The sequence below is a fragment of the Clytia hemisphaerica genome, unplaced genomic scaffold (genome assembly GCF_902728285.1).
Source record: "Clytia hemisphaerica strain Z4C2 unplaced genomic scaffold, Clytia hemisphaerica genome assembly, whole genome shotgun sequence".
Classification (NCBI taxonomy): Eukaryota; Metazoa; Cnidaria; class Hydrozoa; order Leptothecata; family Clytiidae; genus Clytia; species Clytia hemisphaerica.
In genome coordinates, this window is record NW_027103344.1 from 1,063,631 (window position 1) to 1,090,391 (window position 26,761).

The window sequence follows — 26,761 nt, forward strand, 5'->3', positions numbered from 1 at the left end:
TTTACAATTCAAATCTACAATTTAAAATTGTAGCAAAACAAGTAAAGAATACTGGAATTCAATTCCCTAAGTCATTTGTAATGTCAAATCAGTTGTAACCAACCCCTACCTTCCTCTCAAGTAAAAATTTATCACTTCTGCCTCACCAGGAATTTTTTTTTTTGTAACTCATTTTTGCAGGTCTGATCCAAAATCTCATAATTTGTTAGATTTTTAGATTTATTCTTACAACTTCACCAAAAAGAATTTTTTGCCTTGACTGCTATTCATGATATGTACCATTGCAATGTCTTCCACGGATCTAGCAGCTGATTGGTTGAAAGTGAAGTATTGACTGATTTTACGTCACTTCCAACCAATCAGCTATTGTGTCTGTGGTGTAATGACAGAAGTCATTGCAATGGTGCATCTCACAAGTGCTGCTTTAAAAAGTGACTTTAGTGTTAAAGTGTTACTAGTCATTTTGATCTGGTCAAATAATTGTTGAAACATTTTACCCAAACATGATTAGACTGTAATTTTCTATTTTTTGTGTGTCATGAAAAGTTATATCCTGTATATAAATTATAAATAATATTGTTACCTGTTGATAGTGTAAATATGTATCAAAAGTCCTACTGAAAAACCTTAATAAAGCCAAGGAAATTATTTACAAAATATTTTGAATTTTGCTCTTACATAATCCTAGAATCTACTTTAATGGGTTAAAATTTTGTCGGAATTAAATTTTGTGGATTTCTCAGAATTGGGTGTCATCTGCGAAATTAAGTCCCAATGAAAATTTGGAAAGGCCTTATCTGCTAAATATTGTTAAACAAAACTCAAAAAATGTCAAACTGCTTTTAAAATGTTTACTGGCGCCAATAATGTGTAACCAACAAGCATAATTTGGCAGTAAAAGGCTTTGATGAGCTCAACCGCAAAATTTAATCCCCCAAAAATTTATCCCATTAGATTAAATAAACTTCTGATTTACGATTTAGTGTCAGTTTACAAGCTAACTAATACTTGTTCTTTAGAAAAAAAACAAAAGTAAGAAAAAACCAACCTTGCAAATCAAACAAATACAATATACAATGACTTCGTTTATATCTGGAAATGTATTACCACTAACAGTATGCGAACGAAATTCACAACTTCAGTATGGAGCTATGTCAACTGTAAGATTTTCTCGAATTAATATTTTGTATTATTAATATTTAGTTTTTAAATAAGAGTAATATCGTCTCTTACTCTAGCTTACTCGTCAATTTTAATTATAAGCTTTTTCACATTGGATTGACAAGGATGCAAGGCTCGAAATAACGATTTCAAGTGGGTCAGACAAAATGTCCGATCAGGGTTGCTTTAGCTTAAAAATTATCATTTTTGGGTCGGACATGAAGCTATTTGGGTCGGACATCGGACCGACCGTTATTTCGAGCCCTGAGGATGTGGAGCAAGATTGGTCATAAAGAGAAAAGAATAACATTTTTTGTTTATATCAGCATAATATAACAATAGGCAGACACTGTCCTGAAATGAAATATGTGTATGGTCTGAAACGGGAACACTTATGTAAAAATAAAACCTTTAATTTAAAAGAACCTGTAAAATCCTGGGCGCAATAAATCTTATCAGGCTTTGAAAGGTATTTTTAGATTTGAAAATAATTTCAACACTAAAACTGAAGTAACCAATTATTACTTTCTTGAAAAGAATTTTGATCCGTAGTCAAAATTAGAAAACAATTTTTGATCAATTTCTTTTTAGGTGATAGACTATCGACGTATGTCATCAGAGGAAATTCAATCACAAGCCAAAAGTTTGACTTACACTGAAACTAATAAACCAGCTTTTCTACAAACCGAAGAAAGTGTGCTTGAAAAAATATATAATAGATGGTAAGAGCTTGTAATGGAAATAACAATTACTTTAGCAGCTGGATTAATGACTTGCTTTGCCACGATCTGCGAGGTGAGACAAACCAACATGAGTTATATAGAATTAGATTGTTGTACTGGTAAAAGTAGTAGCAGGTGGTAATGAAAGGTAAACCCATTATTTGTATGCAATTTTATACATGATATTTTCTAGGAGCAGCCATGGAATAATCGGTGCAGTAGAAGTAATCAACAAAACACATGGTGGTAATGTCCTTGCTCATAATTCAATAATAACAATCTAATTTTTTGACCTACCCCGGTGGGGTAGAGGTCCTATAAATTGACCGAACGTTCGTTCGTTCGTTCGTTCGTTCGTTCGTTCGTTCGTTCGTTCGTTCGTTCGTTCGTTCATTCGTTCGTTCGTTCGTTCGTTCGTTTGTTCGTTCGTTCGTTCGTTCGTTCGTCCGTCCGTCCGTCTGTCTGTTACCAGCTTTTCTCAGGATTGGCTCTTTAGTTTTTTCTGATTTTTGGCACAATGATGCAAAATGGCAATACCCAAAATGTGACGGAGCCCGATTTTCGAAAAAGAATATATTTGGGCAAATTTGGGCCAAAAACTGCCTAAAAATAGGGTTTTTTGGACTTTGTGCAAAATCCTGGCATTACTTTTTTCTGATTTTTTGTACAAAGATGGAGGGCAAGATTCTCTAAAGAATGGCTGAAGTGGTTTTTCCTGGAAAATTCTTATTCGCCTTAAAAAACGGATTTTTGTATTTTGGGGAAATTCCCTTTAACCAAATAAGAAAATATAGCTTTTCTCAATGTTGACTCATTATTTTTGGACCTACCTTAAGGTAGTGTCCTATAAATTAACCCGTGTTCGTTAGTTAGTTCGTTCGTTAGTACGTTAGTTACCAACTTTTCTCGAGATTGGCTCATTCAATTTTTCTGATTTTTTGCACAAAGGTGCATTACTATAAACCCTCGAGTGACGGAGCCCGATTTTCGAAAAAAAAAATTTTCCGGCCGGTAGAACCGGAAATGTCCCGAAAAAAGCGTTTTTTTGAGGTTTTCTCGAGATTTTATCATTAGTTTTTTGCACATAGATGCACATTAGTACTGCAGAAAAGATGTCGAAAACCGTTTGCCGAAAAAATTTTTTTTCCGGTCTGTAGAACCGGAAATGTGCCGGAAATCGTCGTTTTTTTTACATTTCCGTCACATTTTTTCAACTTACTTAATTGTTTCTTTACAGAAAAATGTTCTTTATGATGATGCCCAAAACTTAGCATCGTTTGATTTCCAAAAAAATCATCCTTTGAATCCGGAACTCCTTAAAAATCGCCGGAACAGCCGAAAACCGGCGTAAAACGGTTTTCCTTCATTTTTTCAACTTATACTCGACAGATTTTCATGATTTTTTGCACAATGATGTAAAATGGCAATGCCCAAAATGTGACAGAGCCCAATTTTCGAAAAAGAAATTTTTCCGGCCGCTAGAACCGGAAATGTCCCGAAAAAAGCGGTTTTTTGAGATTTTCTCGAGATTTTCTCATTAGTTTTTTGCGATTTTTTGCACGTATATGCACATTAGTACTGCAGGAAAGGTGTCGAAAACCGTTTGCCGAAAAAATTTTTTTTCCGGTCTGTAGAACCGGAAATGTGCCGGAAATCGTCGTTTTTTTTACATTTCCGTCACATTTTTTCAACTTACTTAATTGTTTCTTTATTGACTACCCCCTCCCCCATCCTCCACCCCGACACTCCTCAATCTGTGATGAAATAATGAAAACTGAAAACTAAATGTTTTTTTTACTTCAGTTTTAATTTTCTCTGAATGATTGATTAAAGTGTCGATATTATTTTTCTTTCACCGTTAAACATCGATGCGTTTCTTAATTGCTTTCTCCGTTCCAATAGATATATAAATCAAAATTTAAAATTATACATTACTTCCATTAAATTCTAATTATTCGTTTTATAAATAGGTAGGTCCATTAAAGTATTACTTGTTTTCTGATTATTTGCACAATGATGCATAATGGCAATGCCTAAAATGTGACGGAGCCCGATTTTCGAAAAAAAAATATATTTGGGCAAATTTGGGCCAAAAACTGCCTAAAAATAGGGTTTTTTTGACTTTGTGCAAAATCCTGTCATGACTTTTTTCTGATTTTTTGTACAAAGATGGAGGGCAAGATTCTCTAAAGAATGACTGAAGTGGTTTTTCCCGGAAAATTTTTATTCGCCTTAAAAGACGGATTTTCGTATTTTGGGGAAATTCCCTTTAACCAAATAAGAAAATATAGCTTTTCTCAATGTTGATTCATAATTTTTTTCTGATTTTTTGCACAATGATGCAAAATGACAATACCTAAAATGTGACGAAGCCCAATTTTCAAAAAAAAAAAATTTTTTCGGCCGAAAATGCTTGAAATATGCCGGAAAAACTGTTTTTTTGGCGTTTTCTCAAGCAGTCTGTGCCACTAACCCGATCGGGAAGATTCTTCTGAAATGGGAAGAAACTTCCCGAACGGGAAGAACTTAGGCGAATTTTTTCTACCTGATTGGGAAGATTCTTCCTCTTTGGGAAGATGAAAAATGACTGAATCTTCGGCGAAACTGTACGATGACCGGCGAAAGTTGAAACATTTTGGAGCTGATAAGGCATCAAATTTTAAGATTTTTCACCGAAAGAAAAATAAACTTTACCGTGGAAATTTGGTTTAATTTTGAAAAAACTGCGTTAATTTCCCAAACGGGAAGTTTCAACCCGATCGAAAAGTCCTAGATAAGTAAAAAAGCGGGAAGATCTTCCCGTTCGGGAGTCAAGTTAATTTCCCGTTCGGGAAGGTTCTTCCCATTTCGGAAGAATCTTCCCATTTCGGAAGAATCTTCCCATTTCGGAAGAATCTTCCCGGTCGAGTTAGTGGCACAAACTGTCAAGGTTTTATCATTTTTTTTTTCTGATTTTTTGCTCAAAGATGCGCATTAACAATGCCCAAAACATGGCCGAGTTCGATTTTTGAGAAAATTTTTTTTCCGGTTGAAAATGCCGGAAATCGCCGTGTTTGCAGATTTTCATTGGATTTTTTCCTTACATTCATTTCTATGTTTTTTACATAATAACATCAAGCATGGTTCAATTGTCAATAAAACTAATTTTTTTGCGACCAGAACTTTCTATTTTTTTTTTCCCTACAACCTTTTCCTGTCCCCCCATCCACAATCAATGATGAATTTATTGCGTTATGCATTTTCGCTAAATGCTATATTTTCTGACCTATTTTTTTTCATTTTTCTCCTCGTATTGCTATCTAACTTTCATCATCAGGTAGGTCCATTCAGCATCTAGCTTATTCAATATCTATTTTGCCCGGAGTGTTCAAACGTAAAATTTTCAACTTCAGGCCCCATTTATGAATATTTTCCATCTCTTTTCCAATTTATGAGGTATTTGAGACACCTACCAAATAAATCACTGCATCTCTTTTGATATTGCTCAACGTTAATTTTTAGTTCATCCAGCAATAGTGAATATGACGTTACAATTACACGATCTTCTCACTTACATTGATGACTTCAAAAATAATAGACTGCAAACTGTAAGTAGCACTTTAACTGCTGTACGTTTTTTTAAGGATGCCAGATGTCGACACATGCTGAAATGACCGACCACAGAGTTTACTATCACATTTAGCTTTATTTTCTGAAAAATATCAGAAATATAAGTGACATGTGTTTACTTTGAGTTGAAAACGTATAATTATGAAAAACATCTTTGAAATATATATTTTAATTTTTTTTCAACTATGTCATTTAATGAAATCTAGTTCAAAATCGATTAATTAATTTTACTCTTTTCTTTTTTATCATAGAAACACCATAATGTCAACGAGGCGAGGTGCGAAAAATATTTCCTTGTATTCACACTAAAGTGTATCTAGATATAATTGGCAGTGGAAACAAGAATGCCTGTAACTTTTGATAGTCCGATAATAATTTCGGAATTTCCTCTAGAAATCGTACATTTTTGCAAAATGAACCTCAACCGCGAAATTTAATCCCAGAAAAAAAAATTATATTAACAAAGTATAAGAACAAAATTATCTATTTTATATTATCATCTCTTTCTTTAAAGGAAACAGATCTTTGCTTGCCACCCTCACACGACAAGATTAGCAATCGTCCTCGAGGTATTCATTTTATTTGAATCTTTTTTCCATAAAGCTCAGAAAAATTCCTCAACCTCCATCGAATAAAGTTATCAGTAAAGTTATCACCTCTAATTAATTAGTGATATTCTAAAAAGTGTACACTCTTGGATAGTGGGGGGTACAGACACAGACCCATAGCCAGGTGGTGGTGTCTATTTTTGCATTTCAAAAAAATTAGTACCCGGTACTACTTTGGGGGTGGGGTGTGTATTTTTCACTCTTCAAGCAAGTACAGTATACTATTTGGGTACTTTTTCACAGAATTTTGCTGTTTTCAATAAAAAAGTAGTTTATTGTAACATTTTGACTTTTTTCAAATATTAATATTTTTGATTTGAAATTTTTTTAATCGACAAATTTTTTTTACTCTTTTGAGAAATCTTTTGATTTTTATGAAGACAAAACTTCCAAAATGGTCAAGAAGTGTGTGATGAAAATCAAAGGACAAAAGCTTCTGACTCCATCATTGATAGTTTGTTTGAATTATCTGTCAATTTTCAATCTGAAAAACTTAACAATAGTACCCCTCTTCTCTTGGTCTAATCTGTAAAATTTAAGATTTTAGCGGTGGTGTCCCTTTTTTTACATAAAAATGAAGTAGTACCCGGTACTAAATATGGGTGGATGGTACTAAACAAAATTTTAGTAAAAAATCAAGTTAGTACCCTATGGGTTAGTACCCTGCCTCTGTAACCCCCTGTCTTGGAAGCAGGTAATGAATTCTCTACTTTTCCTTAAAACCAAACTAAAAAAAAGGTTGAAGTAGATACACTTTGATGCCTTAGTCCCACGATTTCAGTGTTTGGCGAGACTTTATTTCTAAAATTTATTTTTCTGTTTCAGAATCGTATCAAAGTATTATGTCTAAATCGTGCTAATAGCAATAACGAAATCATTTTAAAAGATAAACGAGTTTCCAAGATTACCTGTCTTGCGTGGAGGTACGCTTTTATTCTTGTTATTTAATTAGAGTGCTCTTGGCATCTTTAGTGGAGTGCAAATATTTTTAGCGATCGAATAGCTCAACTAAATTGACGTTAGAAGTCAAGGTACCGTAAATAATCTGCAAAGCTTTATTTCAATCAGCTGGTGAGAGAAGGTTTTGGCTTCCATTTGAATTATATGGCACCCAGATAGTGAAATTTTCATCCGACACGCTAAAGCTCTAAAAGTTGGGAAAATTTTCAATTTCGGAATTTTGCAAGACTGTGTCAAGGATTTTGCAGTGGGAGGCCTGGTAACCCAGCCCTCATTTTCTGAGAAATTGGCCTGCTCCCTTTAGAGCTTTAGCGTGGGTGGCCGCCAATCCGCCATCGGAATCTCAGATAACCAATTGAAACACCAGCGTCAGAGAACGAGACCAGATATGTCATGTAAAACATATCAGGCTTTGTTTCTCACAAAGAACTTCATCAATGTACGATTGCTTAAGCTATATAATTTTGTCGTATATTTTTTTAGACCGAAAGCTGCGATGAGTTTAGCAGTGGGGAGCAGTGAAGGAATTTTGATTTGGTTACTAGACCCAAACATTACAAACAAGAGGTATATGTAATTGATTTTGTGGACAGGATTGCTTCGATAAAGACTGTTACACATATACAACACATTTTTCATACCATAGGTTTGGTTAATATCAACCAGCTTAAAGGTTTTATTCTTACATAAGTGTTCCCGTTCTTATCAGACACATATTTCATATCAGGGCAGTGTCTGCCTTTTGTTGTATTATGCTGATATAAGCAAAAAAAAATGTTTTTCTTTTCCTCTTTCTGACCAATCTTGCGCCACATACCTGTCAATCCAATGTGAAAAAGCTTGTGAATTAAAATTGATGAGTAAGCAAACGATATTTGACTCTTATTTTAAACCTCATTAATGTTTTATTCTTGCAGACCTGGAGTCAGTGCAACGCGTTATTTAAAATCCAATGACATGCCAAACGAAGTTAATTCATTGAGTTGGAGTCCATGTGCAAAATTGGTTGCTTGTTCTTGTAAAAAGACGACATCTATTTGGGTAAGACTTTTTCTCTTACGAATACACCTTGAATCTGTAGACATGATGAAATCGTATACACTTTTCGCGTTATTTGGTCTGGTGTGAAAGTTGATCTCAACCTATAAGCGATGAATATAAAGATAGTTATGTTCGCTTGACGTCTGTATTTGTACCCCTGTTTTGGATGCAATCATCAAAGTGGAAAATTTATTAAACAAAACGGTTTTTAGCCTACTCTCGAGTACCTAATAAACGGTGGGTTTGGAATAAGCGGGCGAGTGTAAAGATTCTCAAAATTTTAATAATCGGAGGGGCATTTGAATGAATATGTCCTCGGTGGAAAATTTTTGAAAAGGAAGCTAATACAAAAGAATTAGGGCCAAAGAGGGAACTTTCAACAACATTTTCCCAAAAATTAATTAGCGGGAGGGACGCTTATTAGGTACCCGAGAGGTACAATGTTAGCCAAAATCAATAGGGCTTTGTAATACTACCCTTCACTTTTCATGGTTTTTGGCGAGGCTCTACGCCTCCCTTTTTTAGAAAAGGTTGGCTTTATTTAACTATGACTTCAACCAATAAAGCTCTATCTTTGTTTAGATATGGTTTCAGTTAAATGTTTTATTTTGATTTGGTTGCACATTACAAAGCTTTTTATGTTTCACTGATTTGTTTAGATATGGAATATTTTATCTCAATCACATTCCGCTGTTCAAAGAGTGGGTAGTGATCTAAGCTTCGTCGATTGGTCGCCGTGTGGACAGAGACTTCTGTCGTCAACCTATAGTGGAATCTTCAGGTATGACTTAACTGGCCTGTTTTTTAATTTTGTTTGTGTTCCGGGGGCAAATCTTTTTGTTATAGCTTCTGCGCTTCTTGTACAAATCATAACATCAAAGGTCTTTTACTATTGTTGTTACCTCTTTACCTGACTTACCATGACTCACGAGATTACTTTGATAAGTCTGCAGTTTTTCTTTCGTTTCACAATGGGTTCGAGACAAAGTGAGTTAAAGATTTCATGATTTTTAGAATATGGGAAACAAAGACTTGGGATTGTGCAAAATGGGCTGACCTTAATGGCCGATGTACTGTAAGTATCGGAAGTAAAGTCAACCCTAGCTCTAACTCTCTTTTATTCCAAACATTCTGTCAAATCCGTCAAATTAAATACCCGCCAAAACTTTTAAAATATACCGTCCCCCAATTAAATACCCGCCAAATTTAACAAAATCCTTTTAGGATAGAAATTCTACCTAAAATCAGCACTTTTAAGAAAAAACTATTAAAATACAAAGTGATTTTTTATTTACAATTTACGATTTTAAAATTTCCCTACCCGCCTAATTAAAATATTTCACAAAATTTTACTTAAATTCTACCAAAATTTTGGCAATTTGCCCAACTGCCAAATTAAGTACCCGCCATCTTTTTTACAGAATTCATGTTGGAGTACTGATGGGTCTCATTTACTTTTCACTGTCAATGGCGATGCTTACATTTATTACACGCAGTTCTTTGCAAATAAAGGTAAGTCATGTTAAATAAGGAGCAATGGCCCAGTGTTCTACGGTGTTAACCTTAATCTCATAACAGATCATACCACGCTCTGCTCTAAAGAGATATGTCGAATGTGACGATTGGACTTGGTTGCTCAGCCAAAACAATCAAAACTGCGTTGCTTTTTGCTTGAAAACAAAAGTGAAAGTGAAAGCGAAAGTGAAAGTGAAAGTGAAAGCGGCTAAGTTCTAAAGTTAGTGTTTATGATGGCTTTTGATTTTGGTCAATCACCACGCTCAAAAGCTCATTTGATATTCATCCCAAATTTGGATGAAAAAGATCAAAGCGGTGCGACCAACCTGAGCAGATTCTCTTACGGAGCTATGGCCCTTAGAGTGATATGTGTCATGCGCGGAGTATCAGAATCTGTTCAGAGATTAAGTTAACCGAACAAAGGGTTCATGTTTGGAATGCCCGTTCCTTCCAATGTTCCGTGAATGTGAAATGTGAAAACAATCGAACAACTGTCAAAAACTCCTGGATTGCCGGGTCATCCACGTAAAATATCCAGGCCGGTGTGTCGGGGGGTCCAATCGGTGCGACTCTATCATCTATTATATGAAAATCTAAAAATCTCTGTCGACAAATAGCAATGATGATTGAATGATGTGTCAGTACCACATCAAGTAGAGTCTCTTTTAACTCGAACTTCTATAATTCGAATTCTTAACTCGAACAGGGCTTCTCGTCCCTTCAGGTTGAAAATGGCCCTTAACCGCCACAAGTCCTAAATTAAAACTATGGACCTTTGTACCTTACCTTAGGTATTTCTATAATTCACTAAATTTTGTCATCATTTAGCGGAAAATTCGATTGACATCGGAGGGACAGGTGTAGCAACAAAATGTGCTGATCTAACTTCGTTTACATCGGACATCGAAGATGACGAGCAATATCAACAGTAAATTCCTCCTTTTTTGGACCTACCCCGGTGGGGTGGAGGTCCTATAAATTAACCCGTGTTCGTTAGTTCGTTCGTTAGTACGTTAGTTACCAACTTTTCTCGAGATTGGCTCATTCAATTTTTCTGATTTTTTGCACAAAGGTGCATTACTATAAACCCTCGAATGTGACGGAGCCCAATTTTCGAAAAAGAAATTTTTCCGGCCGCTAGAACCGGAAATGTCCCGAAAAAGCGGTTTTTTGAGATTTTCTCGAGATTTTCTCATTAGTTTTTTGCGATTTTTTGCACATAGATGCACATTAGTACTGCCGAAAAGGTGTCGAAAACCGTTTGTCGAAAAATTTTTTTTTCCGGTCTGTAGAACCGGAAATTTTTTCAACTTATTTAATTGTTTCTTTACAGAAAAATGTTCTTTATGATGATGCCCAAAACTTAGCATTGTTTGATTTCCAAAAAAATCATCCTTGAATCCGGAACTCCTTAAAAATCGCAAACGACTAATTTTAATAGATCGTCACTATTCGTGTTCTGAATGATTGTTTAACGGTCATGCTCACGTAGATATCAATTAAATTATATATGTGTTAAATGCATAACCAGGTAGGTCCATAAAAGTATCACTTGTAATTATTTATAAGGTATAAGGCGAGACCAAATTAAATCTTTGTTCTACAGCACCGACCGACCCTGTTTTTTCCAAAATCGAAAAAATAATAATATTGAATTTGTAAAGTTGGAGTCTTTCGCGGATATCTTTTACTGAACAAGTTGAAAAAGTGTAAATTAATCCCATCACAATGGAAATGATATGAAAGTCGCTCATCGATAAAACGGGAAATGGATTGCTATGCTTCAAGATGTCACAATTTATTTAGATCTTGACCTTTTTTGTTTTGCAGAGAACAGTGTCATATTGTTGAAATGGCTTGGGATTCAACAAATTCAAGATTGGCTGTCATCGTTCAAAGTGAGTTACTATAAAGATAGAGAAAAAAGTGAATCCTATTTTATAAGTCAAGCTACAATCATGGCCGCAATCGATTTGGAAGCGCTTTAACTAAGGTTTGAAGGGTAGAGTTTTAACACTAGACTTGGGGATCCAAAAGTTCAAGAATGGTTCAATAGGGCTCAGAATATAGCCTGGAAGTCTATAGACCTCTCCCGAATTGAAATATTCGAATAAATTTGTCAATTAGACCAAAAGTGACTTTCTCGCCCGAATTTTAAATTGCTAAAAGCGAGGAATTAACCAAAGTTCTCAGTATATTTTGATCCAGATTGTAGATTTTTTCTCAAACAGCCTTTAGCAAATATTTTTTTTTAATTGACAAATTTTAAATCACTTTACAAAATTGACCCAAGGTTGTATCGAAGTTAGACACCACGAAAAGGCGTTTGTTCAACGCATTAATAGACATTTTGAGAGCCCCGGCATTCATATTTTAGATGTTTTGTTTCTTTTATTTAGATGACGGTAAAAGGAAAATAGCACTGTATCATACTCAAGTGAAACCGCAACTCCAACTTGTGCCTTGGTAAGTGACGTTTCAGTATTAGACCTGTATAAGCAGTTTTTATGTTATTCTTGGATTATGAAATCATACACTACGCACACGTCCCCACGGTGAAAAGACTGTTTCTCTATTGAATTTAATCACTAATGAAGAATTTGAAACACAATTTGTCAATTTATAATATCCTCATATAAAAAAACATCTAAAAGTACATTACTCAAAGTTTCATGTTTACACCATAGTCAATATAAAAAAACCCGGTCTGGAAAGCGTTTGTTTAATTCTTTTGTTAACAGCATTCGCAAATCCACTTGTTTTGCATACCTTTTGATCATGTGATTAGAAATTAGACCAATCACATGTGGAGAATTTGGTAACGTGATCAAAAAGTATGCAAATCGCAACTTGCCTTTTATTTATAACAAAGGGAATTTTGACAAAAAAGCTAATACAATACATTGCCAGACCAGAGTTTTTTATAATGACATGTTTAAAAAATCGTCAGATGTACTGAATCAGACTGAATCTTCAGCATCTCTTTTTTTTCCAACATGCCATACTTTTATATTTAGTGGTTTTATCAATGGTGAAGAACACGAAGAAGCAATTCAAATCGAATTTCTTAATGGTTTTGATAAAGGAGCTCTCCTAGCTGTGGTGAGTAGTCTGTAGCTTCACACCCCCTCCTCGCAAACCCGGTAGGATATTTCCATAGTTATTTATTGCTGGGGATCTCAATTCTTTTGTTTTCAAGTCAGAAAATTCAGTGGGGATGGGAAAAATAGCATATTTTGCAGTGAGGATGGGTTTATTTGATTATTTTCAGTGGGGACAGAAATTGGAAGATAATTTTCCGACGGGGCCGATATTTTGGCCAATTTCCAGTTATAACATATTAAAGTAGTAAAAGGATTTTTACGAATTTTTACATACCACCACCCAGACTCTTGGAAGAGGTATTCTACTACCCTGGTAGTAAAAGTTTTTGGGACAATTTGTCATGGAGACAACCTTTTTTTTGGTTGCTTTTCGGACTGATTTTACAAAAAAAGCTTAAAAATGATTATTTCATTGACACATTTTTCACTCAGTGCAAAAATTAATGTTTTGCCCAACTTATAATTAAAGTTTTTTTTATATTGACAAATTCGAGAATTTTTTGTTTGTAGCAAACAACTTTCCAACAGAAATTTTTTCAAAAATATAAAAATTTTCAGATTTTTAAAGAAAAGTCACCCAAAAAATTAAAATAATTACAAAAATAGCTAAAATTATCTAATTTTACCAGTTTTAACTACCCAGGTTGTAAAATCTTTTCAACATTTAACACATAGATACCACCCATTTTACTATTTAACTACCCTGGGGAGTAAAATTCATCACACCACCACCGTAGTAAACGTCATTATGTCTGAGATTTTACTACCGACCCCCCCCTCCTGGTTAGAAGGGTTCCCAGTGGGTCTGTGAGAAGAGCTTCAAAAAGCGCAAAAACTGGACAAAACAGCAGTTTCTGGCTGAAAAACACGGTTTTTAAGGGTTAATATCTCGAGCTAGGTACAGAAATCACCTATATTTGCAATATATCTCTAATCCTAATTTTTTAAGAGCTTTCCAAAAATATACAACAGGTCTCCGTTTTCTCAAGCTAAAATTTTCATTAATTTTTAACCCTATGATTTTTGCCTGAGACCGTCATATTTGTCCGAAAATCACACCAAAGTGTCCGAAAAAAAAATTGGAAACATCGTTATTTCGATTCCCCTACCCCTTAGCTTTCCAAAAATGTATAACAAGTGCTTTTAACAAAACAATCGAGCGATTTCAAAAAATCGAACAAAATTCCACCTACTACCCTCCGCTCTGCAATGAATTGGGAGTGTGATAGTTTAGATGTGCTTCTCTAAATATCTTCCTTTCCTTATAGTACTGGTCGTCTGGAAGTATGTCTTTCATTCCATTATATTTCAACCACCAACTAAATTCACCAACATTTGGTTTGAGAGGAGCTGACCACACCATGAACATTCAAAATGTTGGTAGTCGTGCAACTGATGAAATGAATGCCACCAATCTTCATCAAAGAACATTCAATGATTCCACTTTCCATCACATGAACAATGAGATCTCTATTTTTAGTGTCATGGACTGAAGATACCCTTTAGTTACAGATCAAAATACCAACAAACCCAATTAAATTTTATTTCATCGAAGAAATTCGAGAATGCTGACAACAAAAACTTTACATTCAAAACAAACAAAATTTATGTAATAAACTTTCACCTTGAGAATAAGGTTTCGAATGTGTAAATGGAAGGATTATGGTGGAGAAGGTCTTATTTGGGACATCCAACAATGCTGAACCAGAATTTAACGGAAAGCGCTTATCAAAATGAATTTAGAAAGAATTATCATTGATTTCCAATTTTATTTGGTCTTAATTAAACTGTAACATTTTGAATATTTTTGATATTATAGATAATGAATTTCCTTTTTAATTGAACTCGGTATTTGAATTGATCTCCTTTGCAATAATTCACTCCTCATTCATACTGCAGCGACACTACACTAATGTTTTGATAAAGAGACCGGTAAGGTTAAAGACATCTTTTGTGAAAGCCCTAGCCGGGTTGCTAAAAAGGAAATCTGGATAGCCTTCTCCTTTCGTAAAAAGAGCGAGCAGAATTAGACACAATGCGGAAATATAAATGATAATTTGAAACCTCTTTCAATATCGGCATCATTTAATTTCTCCTTCTTTATCACCTTAGCTCTTTTGGAAATGTCTTGCGACCTCTGGCGATATCCCTTCTTGGTGTCTAGCGGGGGGATATGGCTATTATATTTTGTCAGTAGTGTTTCGTCTTATTTGTTCGTTAGTGTACCGTGTAACCTATATTATAAAGAAAAAAAAAATGTCTTGCTTTTCTTTTTTATATAATTATCTATCTAGATGGACTTTAGGAAAATCTCACGTGATTATGAACTGGAGATTAGAAATTGTTAAGATTAAAGGTATGCATTATTCCCCTTACTCACGTGTAAGCATTCGTGCATTCTCATAACTTTGAACTCGTCTTTGATATATCCAATCATGTTGAATTGCTATTTGTATAATCAATCAACCGCTAAATTACTTTTTTCCGATGTTAATCAGTCATGACGGAATATCATGTTGAGTGATTGAAGTCGTGTAGACATGCATGATCGGATTATATTATTATGGCACATCATCACCCACTACAAAACAAATTGTTTTTGTTTTTTTTCAATTTCCAGTACTAATTGAGTGAGTAGTCATCATAAAGTATACTATTATCACAACTTGATTGATTGAAACATAGACCCCCTCCTTTAAATCACGGGATAGTATAAGAGAAACGAGTTGGAAGTTAATGAAGTTGTTGGTAAATTAACATTTTGATGATTTTTATTTTGGTAAAATTTCGAAAAGTTTGCCTTAAATTAGTTATCCATCTAGTAGAATAGAAATCGTTTTTGCTTTTTAGAGTTTGAATTATTTTTGAATCCATCATGGAGACTTCAAAGAAGACAGAAGATGAAAACCAACTGCATCCAATAATACCTACCAAAAAATCTGTAACAACCAGCTACCAAGAGTTGATCATCTCTTCTATTGGCGAAATTGGGCGTTGGCAGTACTTCATCATTTTTACAATAATGCTCCCGAAATTCCTTATTTGCTGGTCAATGGTTTCTGTTAGTTTTACACTGGGTAAAACTGAATGGTGGAAAGTAACCACAGGAATAGATCCTAAAAGTATGATTGTTTTTCATCCCTAAAAATGCAATGAATTTGCCGACTGATAATGGCCCAATATCGGCGAAAGTAAACTGCTGCGAAAAATTTGTTTTAGGTAATTAGAACAAATGATTTCCACCGAAACACGATCTCCTTGTTTATTCTAGCATCAAGCATATGGTTCTAAATGTTTTTTTGATTCTTCTTTTCCTAACTTTAGCTAATGTTTCAACCACAATCCGATTGTTCAAAGACTGTTCACCTCTTGGTGAAAATGATACGATTGTTTATGGCAATACAAATACCATAACCAGCGAGGTAATGTAAGAGTGGAGTGTGTTATATTTTTGTTAATTGACGAACTTAAAGGTTTTGTTGTTTTTTTAAATAAGAGTGATATCGCATGTCCTGATATGAAATATGTGTCTTCAGAGATTTGGGAAAAGAGGATAAGAATTGCGCTATTCAGCTATTGTTCTCTAGGCTAGGCAACCTTTTGTTCTATTGAAATATCTGCGTCTGATCCATTGTTTTAGTTCTGAACCAATCGGAACGCTTGATTATACTATGCGCACAAGACTAGAAGTACAAACAAAAAATGGCAGCCGTGGTTGATATCGAAAGTGAAATATTTTTAATATCGGGTATTTTGGTATTTTTTTATAAGCATTTTTCATTTTGGACAGGGCGGATACAGTGTTAATCGAGCCAAAAACTTTCAGTTTTAGCCAAAATACTTTCCTCAAGGAATACTCGAACCAATGTCACAGATTATATTGTAGAAATAGAAATAATTACTAGTGAAAAAGAATTCAAAATTCATTGCATTCAAACACAAAACGAAGCTGGTAAAACTAATATAGTTTTTCATTACTTCTCGGGCTTTTGACAATCATATAAAAAGAGCTAGCTAGGTTGAATATTAAAACAACGAAGGAGAAGGGAAGGAAAGGAAAAAAAACAGGACTAAAACAATGGCAATTCATGATATCAATGACAAAAAATCAAAAATATCATGAATTCTTTTGTAAGAACTTTTTGAAGTTTACACAACAAAGCGAAAAATAATAGCAATATAATACAAAAAAGTAGCACACATTAAAAACAAAAATTATACAAAAATCTGGTCGCGTTGTAATAACAAATAATAATAATAAACTGGTTAAATTTCTGGACTAATTTGATTCTTGTTATGTCAATTTTATTTGTCTTATTGCTTCCAAAAGGTTACTTAAATAATTGCAAGAAAATTAATTACAATAAAAAAACTTTGACTTGATTTTTGCTCACTAAAAGCACTTTAGAAAATAAACATATATATTGTGAAACACTCTTGGATTTAGGGGGGCTCACTAATTCCAATAGAGGTGTGACTCAAAGATAAAAAGCAAATTACCCTTTCAAATGAAATTTTAGAGAAAAAGAGCATAAATACAACCAGACTGAAGATGAATAATTATATAATGTGATGCATGAAAATAGTTCAGTGTCCAAACTGGAATTTCTATTAAAGCATTTTGATATCTCTATGTTTGGTTCATATCTTGTAATTGTAGTCTACCCGCATTCTGGTGTCTTGTTTGGGGCTATTTGCGTAATCAAGCAGGAAATCCTGGTAAAACAGGGGAAAAAAAGCCCTCAATCCAACTGCAAACAAACCATGACATCAGCAATGTCATCAGAAAAAAACTGATTTGTACATAATGCAGCATGTTTTGGTATCGAAATTCAGTTGCCATTAAAAAATAAATTTCATATATATACTACATACATTATATACACATAAGAACTCATTTTCATTGGCAATTACAGCCATTACATATCAAAATCAAGTCAAAATGTACTTTCCAGAGAGGATTTATATGATACAAATTGATATTCAGTTTACAGGGAAAAATTTGAATCCAAAAACATCCAAGATAGAAACAAATTGTTAGGTACACATAATGCACATAATCAATTTGATAGAATTATTCCATTGTTGTTTCCATTGAGTTAAATATGGTTTCCACTCATCCATCTTATTAGCAAAGTTTGTTGGTGTTTACAAAGATATTGAGCCTTGTACATGACAAATTCAGACAAATTTTAAGCCAATTCTCATTGTATACCAGCCACGTGAAGGTACAAAATAATTCATGGATCTAGGTTATTGGGCAGTATGATGGTAACTAACCTGAAAGTATATAATAATGAAAATGGGAATTAGGATCTTTGCAGCAAGCTATCATGAACAAATAGACCTTTTTTCAAAGAGGCCACCTTGTTGAATAATTATGTAGTCCAGCAGAAAAACAATGATAAAACCATGCATAATTATTACAATATGCATGATACAGTATGGCTCTATCATTGTTTTTATAGCTGGACAACATAATTATTCAACAGGACGTCCTCTTTGAAAAAAGGTCTATACAGAACACAAACAACAAATCTTAATTCCACCGACCACCGACAACAACCGGTGAAATAAATCTTATATATAACTGGATAACGGTCAATACTTCATGAGCCAATCCAATCTATTAACCGGTCAGAGCCAATCTACTAACCGGTCAGAGCCAATCTACTAACCGGTCAGAGCCAATCTACTAACCGGTTAGAGCCACCCTTTCAGAATCATAGTTTTTTAAATTACATAATGTAAAAATATTAGAGCCTGATTGCAATTTTCTGTTACGAAAACTTGAAATTTCAATCCTAAAAAAATGTTTTTCCTCAGTAGAAGGTAAGAAGGCATCAAGGATAATTTAACGTGTACTTACCAAATCTCAAATCCATTGCCATCAAGCAAGTTTTGCTAGGAAAACATTATTTTTTCATCTAAAACTAGGAAAAAAATACAACATTTTTAGTCGATTTTGCCCATCTTCAATCAAAATGCTAAGAAAGTTTGAGGATGTGTCATGTAAAACTAAGCTATAGGTTGTCACTTAATCAACCTTACTGCTACCCATAAAAATTCTATTTGCAACACAAAAAAAATAATTTTATTCAACTTAACAAACAAAAAATACACTTTTTCATATAATTTTTCAGCTATCTTTGAAGGATGTGCCAAAAAGATCTAGAAGGTGCCAATAAAAACCAAAGCTAGGCTAGTCACCTACAACCTTTTGCCAACCCAAACCACTTTATTTTGACTCTGAAAGACTTTCCAGTAAGGCAAACTAGCTAAAAATAAAAAGGTCCCATTTCACATCCAATTTTAGCATGCCTGCTTCCACCATCTTTTTCTCAAAAAATAAAGCATGCAACAGCAGATTTTTTTGTCAGTGGAAACCCCAAAAGATCGTTATTTGCTTTTCAGTTGTTTATATAAGTAGGAAACCCCTCCAAAGGAGTAAATTCAGACAGTTTTTCTTGAACTGTTATAATACTGCACAACGCCATTTTTTTCGCAGTACCTTCTTGGCCAAGTTGTTCCCTAGCCTAGCGACTTCAAACAACGCCGAATTCAATGATCAACAATGAGAAAACAGCGAGCGGCAGCGGCGATTCTTATCCTCTTTTCCCAAATCTCTGGTGTCTTATATGAAACGGGAACACTTATGTAAAAATAAAACCTTTAATTTTTTACTACGTTAGTTTATTAATACTAGAAATGCCTTCAAGTGTTATAAGTCCAGTTCCTAACTTTTTCTCTCAGTAAGCCTATCTCATCCTTCCAGAAGTACTATTTATTAATCCACGGGAAACTGAATATATTTTGTCCATGATTGCAGCTTCTTTTTTTTTAGTTCGGTTTGATATGTGACAAAGCAGCGATTCCGACGTTAATAAAAACAATGCAAATGGTTGGCCTGGTTATTGGCTCTGCTATCAATGGACAATTGGGTAAGGAAAATATTTCCTTAATAAAAAGGCTATACCTTATAATTCGAACTACATAGCAGTTGAAAAGATATTTAGAATAAGAGTGGAATATCATAAAATAGATAAAAAATAGAAACATCAACTTCTTGAAAGAAGTGTGCTGTTATTTTCAATTGCAATTATCACTAAACCTTACTTTGCAGATTATTTTGATGCAGACTTTAATTTCATATGTAAGATGAAAAGGTAAAATATCAATCAAATATAGAAATATGAAAAAAACATATAATTATTTGATTTCTTACTTAGGTGACTGGATTGGTCGTCGAAAATGTATAATTGGTTCCTTCTTGTTAAACATTTCAGCAATTTTCATTGAATCTTTTTCTACAAGTTGGCAAATGGTTGTTGTTTTGAGGTTTTTGGTTGGATTAGGAATGGGAGGTTGGTATAACATTGCTTTCATTAAAACTTAATTACTTTTACTACTGGATTTTTTTCCGAATATTCTTACTCTGTTACACGCATTTTTTTATAAGATGATAGTATTTTGGATGAGGGTCAAGTATTCTTAAGAAAGTGCCATAATTGAGGGTGAAATATTCTTAACGTTTTCTTACTTTTTTGGACCTACCCCGGTGGAGGTCCTATAAATTAACCTTTGTCCGTTCGTCCGTTCGTTAGTTATTAGCTTTCCTCATGATTGGCTCGTTAGTTTTTCTGATTTTTTGCGCAAAGATGCATAATTATAAACCCTCGAATGTGACAGAGCCCGATTTTCAACAAAAAAAATTGGGGGGCAAATTTGGGCCAAAAAACGGCTAAAAAACAGGTTTTTTGGACTTTGTGAAAAATTAGGTCGTTAATTTTTTCTGATTTTTTGCATGAAAGTAGGGTACCATCGTAGGTAAAAATTGGCTTAAGCAGATTTTTGCAAAAAAAATTTGTTGGGTCAAAAAACGCATGTTTATCTTTAAGAATCACTATTAATAAGCATACATCAATGTTCTTAGTCAAATTACTCAATTTTTCTATGAGATAGATGTTTTTTTGCTCAGGAGGGCTTACTTTTGAAGAATATGTGTGTTTAGACATGAAATTTTGGTTGCTTGGCGTGTTTTTATAGAAAAACTGGCCAAATTCGATATTTTTTTATAAGCACATTATCAATTACTTAGGTATTAGCTTTTCTCGAGATTGGCTCTTTCATTCTTTACGATTTTTTGCACAAAGATGCATTTAACTATAAACCCTCGAATGTGACGGAGCCCGATTTTTGGAAAATAATTTTTGGGCAAATTTGGGCCAAAAAACGGCTAAAAAATTTGTTTTTTTGGACTTTGTGAAAAATTGGATCATTTATTTTTTCTGATTTTTTGCAGGAAAGTAAGGTACCATCATAGGTAAAAGATGGTTCAAACTGATTTTTGCAAAAAAATTTTGTTGGCTCAAAAAACGCATGTTTATCTATAAGAATCACTATTAATAAGCATACATCAATGTTCTTAAAATTACTGAATTTTTTAATGAGATATGTTTTTTTTCTCTCGAACTCTTGAATATGAAAGAATATTTCAAGAGAATGAAACTTTGGTTTCTAAACGTGTTTTTTTATAAGAAACAAACAACTAATTTTAATAGATCGTCACTATTTGTGTTCTGAATGATTGTTTAATGGTCACGCTTATGTAGATATCAATTATATATGTGTTAATGCATAACCAGGTAGGTCCATAAAAGTATCACTTGTTAAACTTGAATGTTTTACAAACATGAGAAAATGATCAATGCGAGAGCTTTGGACTTTTGAGTGAACATTTGGGTTAAAATTACATTTCTTCCTCAAAGTTTTAATTTGTCTCTAACAAAGGAGGCAGTTTTTTTCTGTTAACCAAATACAAAATGACTGTATTCTTATCAAATTCTGTAAAATTCACCCTAGAGGGTATTCTTAGGGTATTCTAAAAAAGAGCGTGTACATTAAAACTCGTTGATTGTTATACCTTATATCAGGTTATCAGGCAATTACAACTGTTTATGCGTTGGAATTTGTCGGTACTTCATGGCGAACAATCATTGGTAGTTTTCCTTACTGGGGCTTCGGGACCATTTCACTTGGTGGGTTGTATTATGTGGCACCATATTGGAGAAATATGTACCTAGTTACTGGGCTAGTTGGACTGCCTTTTCTTATCTTAATGTTGTAAGTAAACGAATTATACGCTTTTTCTTTTATAAGAAAATCTTTGACTGAGGCTTGGCTAACATTATTTTTCGTGATTTTCAGGCTTGTGTTATAATGTTCTTTTAAAGTTGTTTTTTTTTATGTATGTTATTTTAATCATTCTTCTGTACGATGGTTTCACGAAAATAAAATCCTTTTCCAAAAAGAGCCTCTAAGAACTTGGCATACGTGTTAATGAAAGCTGTTCTTTATACTATGGTGTGGGAAATATTCTGAGGTTGAGCAGAAGCCAGCGCCTAGTCCCGTTAACACCTGGCGGCTACATTTTTTAACCTACCCCGGAAGTCCTATTAATTAACCGATGTTCGTTCGTTCGATGGTCTGTTACCAGCCTCACTCGGGATTCGCTCATTAGTTTTTTTTCTGATTTTTTTGCACAATAATGTAAAACGGTAATGTTTAAAGTCTGAAGCCCGATTTTAGAAAAAATAATTTTTTGAACAAATTTGGACCAATAAGTGCCTAAAATGGGGTTTTTGTTGTCATGCCATTTTTTTCTATATTCTTATTACATTGGCCTTAGGTCCATCCAGCGTTTGGCTTGTCTATGTATACTAATTCTACTATTACTTAATTTTTAAGGTTTACAACAGAAAGTGTGCGCTGGCTTTTGATTCACGGAAAAACTGACGAAGCCATAACATCGATCAATAAAATCGCCAAATTTAACAAAAGACGAAAACCTGATGTTTCTCAGTTCGAAGAAGCTGCAAAGAGGGAAGAAAGCGAAATGAAATTGAACGCAATGAAATATAATTATGCAACCTTGTTCCGAATGAAATCGACACGGATGAAGACTGTTTTGTTCGGGTTTTGCTGGTAGGATAAAATAATATTTTATTACCCCTCCCCCCCCCCAAAAAAATAGTATTATATTACCTTCACTTCACTTTATGTGAAACATTTAATAAAACTCAGCTAAAATCAAAATTTAAAAAATGCTGATAACTTCTAGCAATCGTTTTGAAATTTGACACCTAATAATTGGAAGTTATGCGAATATTTTTGAAAATGATGACAAATTTTGAAAATTTTACATATTTTTAACATTGAAAACACAAAAACCGGCAAAAAATAGGACCAATCTACTTCTTTTATTACCAAGTTAATATTCTCGCCAAAATTTCTCAACAGGAAAATTTCACCCATTACTTGATCTCTGAGTAACATAATTATTTTCTCAGGTTGACGCTTGGCTTCTCCTATTATGTTTTCATCTTTGGAGTGACGTTGCTTAGCGGTCATCCAGCGCTGAATATGGCTTTGACCGGTCTTGGTAATACCTTGATTTCAGTCTTAGTGTGGGGCCTTAACAAAAAGTAAGTTTAATATCATATTACAGTATAGTAGTAGACTCTCTCTTATAATACCGAACTTTTATTATTCGAATCTTTCTATAATTTGAACTAATTCCCAATCCCTGTCAAGGAGAAATCTACTTAATATACTTTCTATAATTCGAATCTCTCTGTAATTCGAACAAATAACATTCCCCGTTTGAGTTCGAATTAGTGAGACTCAACTGTACATTAAACTCGCAACTTGAACTAAGTTAAACTTTTCTGATTTTTGCGAACCTTAGAGAACCAGTATACGTATACATACAAGTACGTACAATGATATTTCAATGAAATAAATTATGTGTCCTGAATACACCCCCACCCTGGCCCCTTCTCACACATCCGGTAGGATTTTTTCAGCCAGTGGGGATAAAAATAACGGACTGAAACTCGATTGGGATTGATATTCCAAAGTTTGTTATGGCTGTACAATTCTTTTGTTTTCAAGTCAGAAAATTCAGTGGCGTTGAGAAAAGTAGAATAGAATTTGCAGTGAGGATTGGTTTATTTGATTATTTTCAGTGGGGACAAAAATTGGAGGATGATTTCCCACCGGGGACGATATTTAGGCCAATTTCTACAGTGGGAAGGGCTCCCAGTGGGTCTGTGAGAAGGGGATGTATGAATAAAGTGGAACAAATTTTAGTTAACTCCTTGATGATGGCTTATTATTTCATTGAAGGGTAGAATGGAGATTGAGATGGAATTACTTGTCCAACCAATAGATATTCTTTTAGCACGTATTTCGGTCATGCAAATTCATTATGTAGATTATGTTACACTCTTTCCGTGCTTACTATTTTATAGTTTGCTTTTATCTTAGCTGGTTCGCATAAACTTGAAGGCCTCCTCAAATCTAATGCCTCTTTGAAGTGTTTCTTCGAACGGTGAATCGAGATCTGTTATATTATACAATAAACTTTCTTCTTAGGTTTGGAAGACGGAGAGCAACAATGGTAGGTTACATGGCGACTGTAACTTTTTCCTTGCTGTTTGTTATTTTTCGCCTAGCAACAGTTTCAATGGGAAGTGCGATGACTGGCTTAGCCATTGCCTCGGTTTGGTGTTTTAGTATTACTTGGCCTTCAATTGCAATATTTACAGTTGAAATATTTCCGACCACAGTCAGGTATAGTGATTTAACACATTTCTCTAATTTTATTATTTGGGGTTAATATTTGGGGCGGCTTTTTTCTGTTTTGCCAAAATTTGCCACGACCATTGAGATTGGTTCTCTGAGTAGGTGGAAAGCAACAAAGTCGCGATCAGTCGTCCAATTTATTGATAATCGAGATGAAAGCCGAGTGAAAGAAAGAATTTTCAAAGATTGTTGGAATTGTAATTAATTTTGTCTTTGAATCCCAAAGAAATGTTACCTAAAGGTTTTTTCAAGAATTATCACCCATCTTAGTTTTAAAATTGTTTTCCGATAACTTATTTCTAGGTCGTCAGCATATGGGTTCGTCTCAATAATGGCTCGCATCGGAGGTGTTGTCGCGGCGCAGTCAGATTTCATTTATGCTGTTGCAATTTATTTCCCATATCTGATTGTTGGTGTTTTATGCATCATTTGTACCATTGGTGTATTTCAACTACCAGAGACTATCAATGAAGACTTGCAAGATATTCTTCACTCTGAAAGCGATGGGTAAGACTTTGAAGTGTTTGGGAATTACTCCGTTCTTTCCATTCTCTATACAATTCTTATGAAAAAGATCGTTCTTAGAGGTTTTGTTTTTAAGTAAGAGTGATATCGTTTGCTAACTCAATTTTAATTCACAAGTTTTTCACATTGAATTGACACGGATGTGGAGCAAGATTGGATAGAAAGAAGAAAAAAAACAATAGACAGACACTGTCCTGATATGAAATATATGTATGATGAAACGTGGACAATTATGTAAAATAAAACCTTTAAGAATGAAACCATAGTAGAGATACCTATTATGAATCTGCTAAGAATATTTTTCCTTATCTATAAAATTATTTAATTATGCTGACTAATTAACTTTGGGCTTTGAAAAATTTCGGATAGTCCATCTCAAATTACCTTTTCCCTAGAACCTTAAAACTCCTTTAGATTCTGCTTTTCATTGCCAAACGACCCCTCTTTGTTGTATACTTAATGCACTGGAATTCATGATATTCATGACGTAATGTTTTCTACGGAAAGACCTAGGTTTTTTCCAGTAGTGACAAATTTTATACAACTTTTATCTAGTTTAAATTTGCCACTACTGGCTAAGACCGGGGTATTTCCGTAGAAAATATTACGTCATGAAAATCATGAATCAACTCTTTATTTTCTCCTTTCCGAAGGGTTTCAACGGACGAATCATCAGCTAGTGAACAATACGAAGAAGATACCAAGAACAATGAGAAATCAGAGATACTAAAAGTTTGAAGAACGCACCACCAGCTATATTAATGGGACGAACGATTCCGAATGATCCCTTTTGTATTAATTGCTATGATGAGATTTATCCAAGGGCTGCAATTGACGCTTTGCTTAAAATCCTATCGAGATGGGAATTCCCATAGAGTTATGATTGTCATAGACAAAAATGGCATTGGAAAATCAATCGAAAAATAAAGGACACCATGTCAGATTTAGTTTTTGTGTATGAAACCATTACATGGTTATATGAAACCATTACATGGTTATAAAGGAAAGTAAATTTCACAAACTGTAAATATCTTAACTGGCAACACACTGGAAACTGCTTTCAAAATTCTTGTTCAGTTTTATGCTATTTCTAATGACATGCCGTATTACCATAGTGGGTAGCACCTCTCCAACCCCACCTTGTATTTATGAGCTAGGTTGAGGACAGAAAGGCAAAATGAGAAAACTAAAAAACTCTCCAACCCCCACTTAAAATTTTCAGAACACCTCCAACCAAAAAAAAAGATTGATGGCTCCCACTATGATTACGCCCCCACCTAGAGGGAGGAGGCGCTTATTCGAGGTAATACGGTATATAAAATGGACATTTTTGTTGCTATTGATAAAGGGTATGTTAAAAGTAGGTAGATTCTGGAGGACAACCAAGTGCTCTTTTCAACGATCAACCGGAATCAAAAATCTCGTCACGACATATGCCCTTTTTAAGTTCTAGTCAAGCACTTTTGATTGGTGGCGAAATATCAATCAAGTTATAGATCATGCCATAATAAAACATCATGCAATATCGCATGTATTAACACAGGTATTTGATGGATTTTTAATGTCTTGAGTTATTATCTTCTTTTTTCAGGATGAGCTGTTAATGACGTTATGTGAGGAAAAAACTCATTTAAAACCTAATCAATTTATGTTGAATAATCACGACAGCTGTCGTCATGATTGCCGCGCGTTCTAGGCGGATTCTGGATGGGAAATACCTTAAGGGAAGAAATCTTGGCGAATTGCCTAAAGATTTCACCAAATTCGCCAAAATTTATTTCCGCCAAATTTAAATTCATAGGTCATTTGCCAAAATAAATTCTCGCCAAATCTTATTTTCTTTCAATTTAGTCTCTATTTCTCCTAAAAC

The 26,761-nt window shown here is 34.1% G+C and overlaps 2 protein-coding genes across 4 annotated transcripts; both read left to right on the forward strand.

The window, feature by feature from the left end:
• The first annotated feature begins 1,020 nt into the window (after nt 1-1,020).
• LOC136819622 (aladin-like) lies at nt 1,021-14,577 on the forward strand. 3 transcript variants are annotated; one of them, XM_067075866.1, is made up of 17 exons: nt 1,021-1,160; nt 1,753-1,883; nt 2,077-2,129; nt 5,385-5,470; nt 5,744-5,769; nt 6,007-6,061; nt 6,926-7,023; nt 7,544-7,627; nt 7,978-8,101; nt 8,761-8,882; nt 9,116-9,176; nt 9,523-9,613; nt 10,445-10,544; nt 11,447-11,514; nt 12,016-12,082; nt 12,634-12,718; nt 13,989-14,577. In XM_067075866.1, the coding sequence occupies exons 1-17, from the start codon at nt 1,077-1,079 to the stop codon at nt 14,211-14,213; spliced, it is 1,560 nt and encodes a 519-aa protein (XP_066931967.1). In that variant the 5' UTR covers nt 1,021-1,076; the 3' UTR covers nt 14,214-14,577. The 3 variants fall into 3 exon arrangements, with proteins under 3 accessions (XP_066931967.1, XP_066931971.1, XP_066931979.1); XM_067075870.1 differs by having other exon boundaries at nt 1,753-1,804; XM_067075878.1 differs by lacking the exons at nt 1,753-1,883; nt 2,077-2,129.
• A 991-nt stretch (nt 14,578-15,568) lies between these two features.
• Nucleotides 15,569-26,467, forward strand: LOC136819646 (organic cation transporter protein-like). Its single transcript, XM_067075888.1, has 11 exons — nt 15,569-15,842; nt 16,045-16,142; nt 19,565-19,661; nt 19,950-20,084; nt 21,654-21,843; nt 22,468-22,704; nt 23,070-23,204; nt 24,157-24,354; nt 24,670-24,873; nt 25,545-26,005; nt 26,173-26,467. Exons 1-10 carry the CDS (start codon nt 15,596-15,598, stop codon nt 25,627-25,629), a joined length of 1,626 nt encoding a protein of 541 aa, XP_066931989.1. The 5' UTR covers nt 15,569-15,595; the 3' UTR covers nt 25,630-26,005; nt 26,173-26,467.
• Nucleotides 26,468-26,761: the final 294 nt, after the last annotated feature.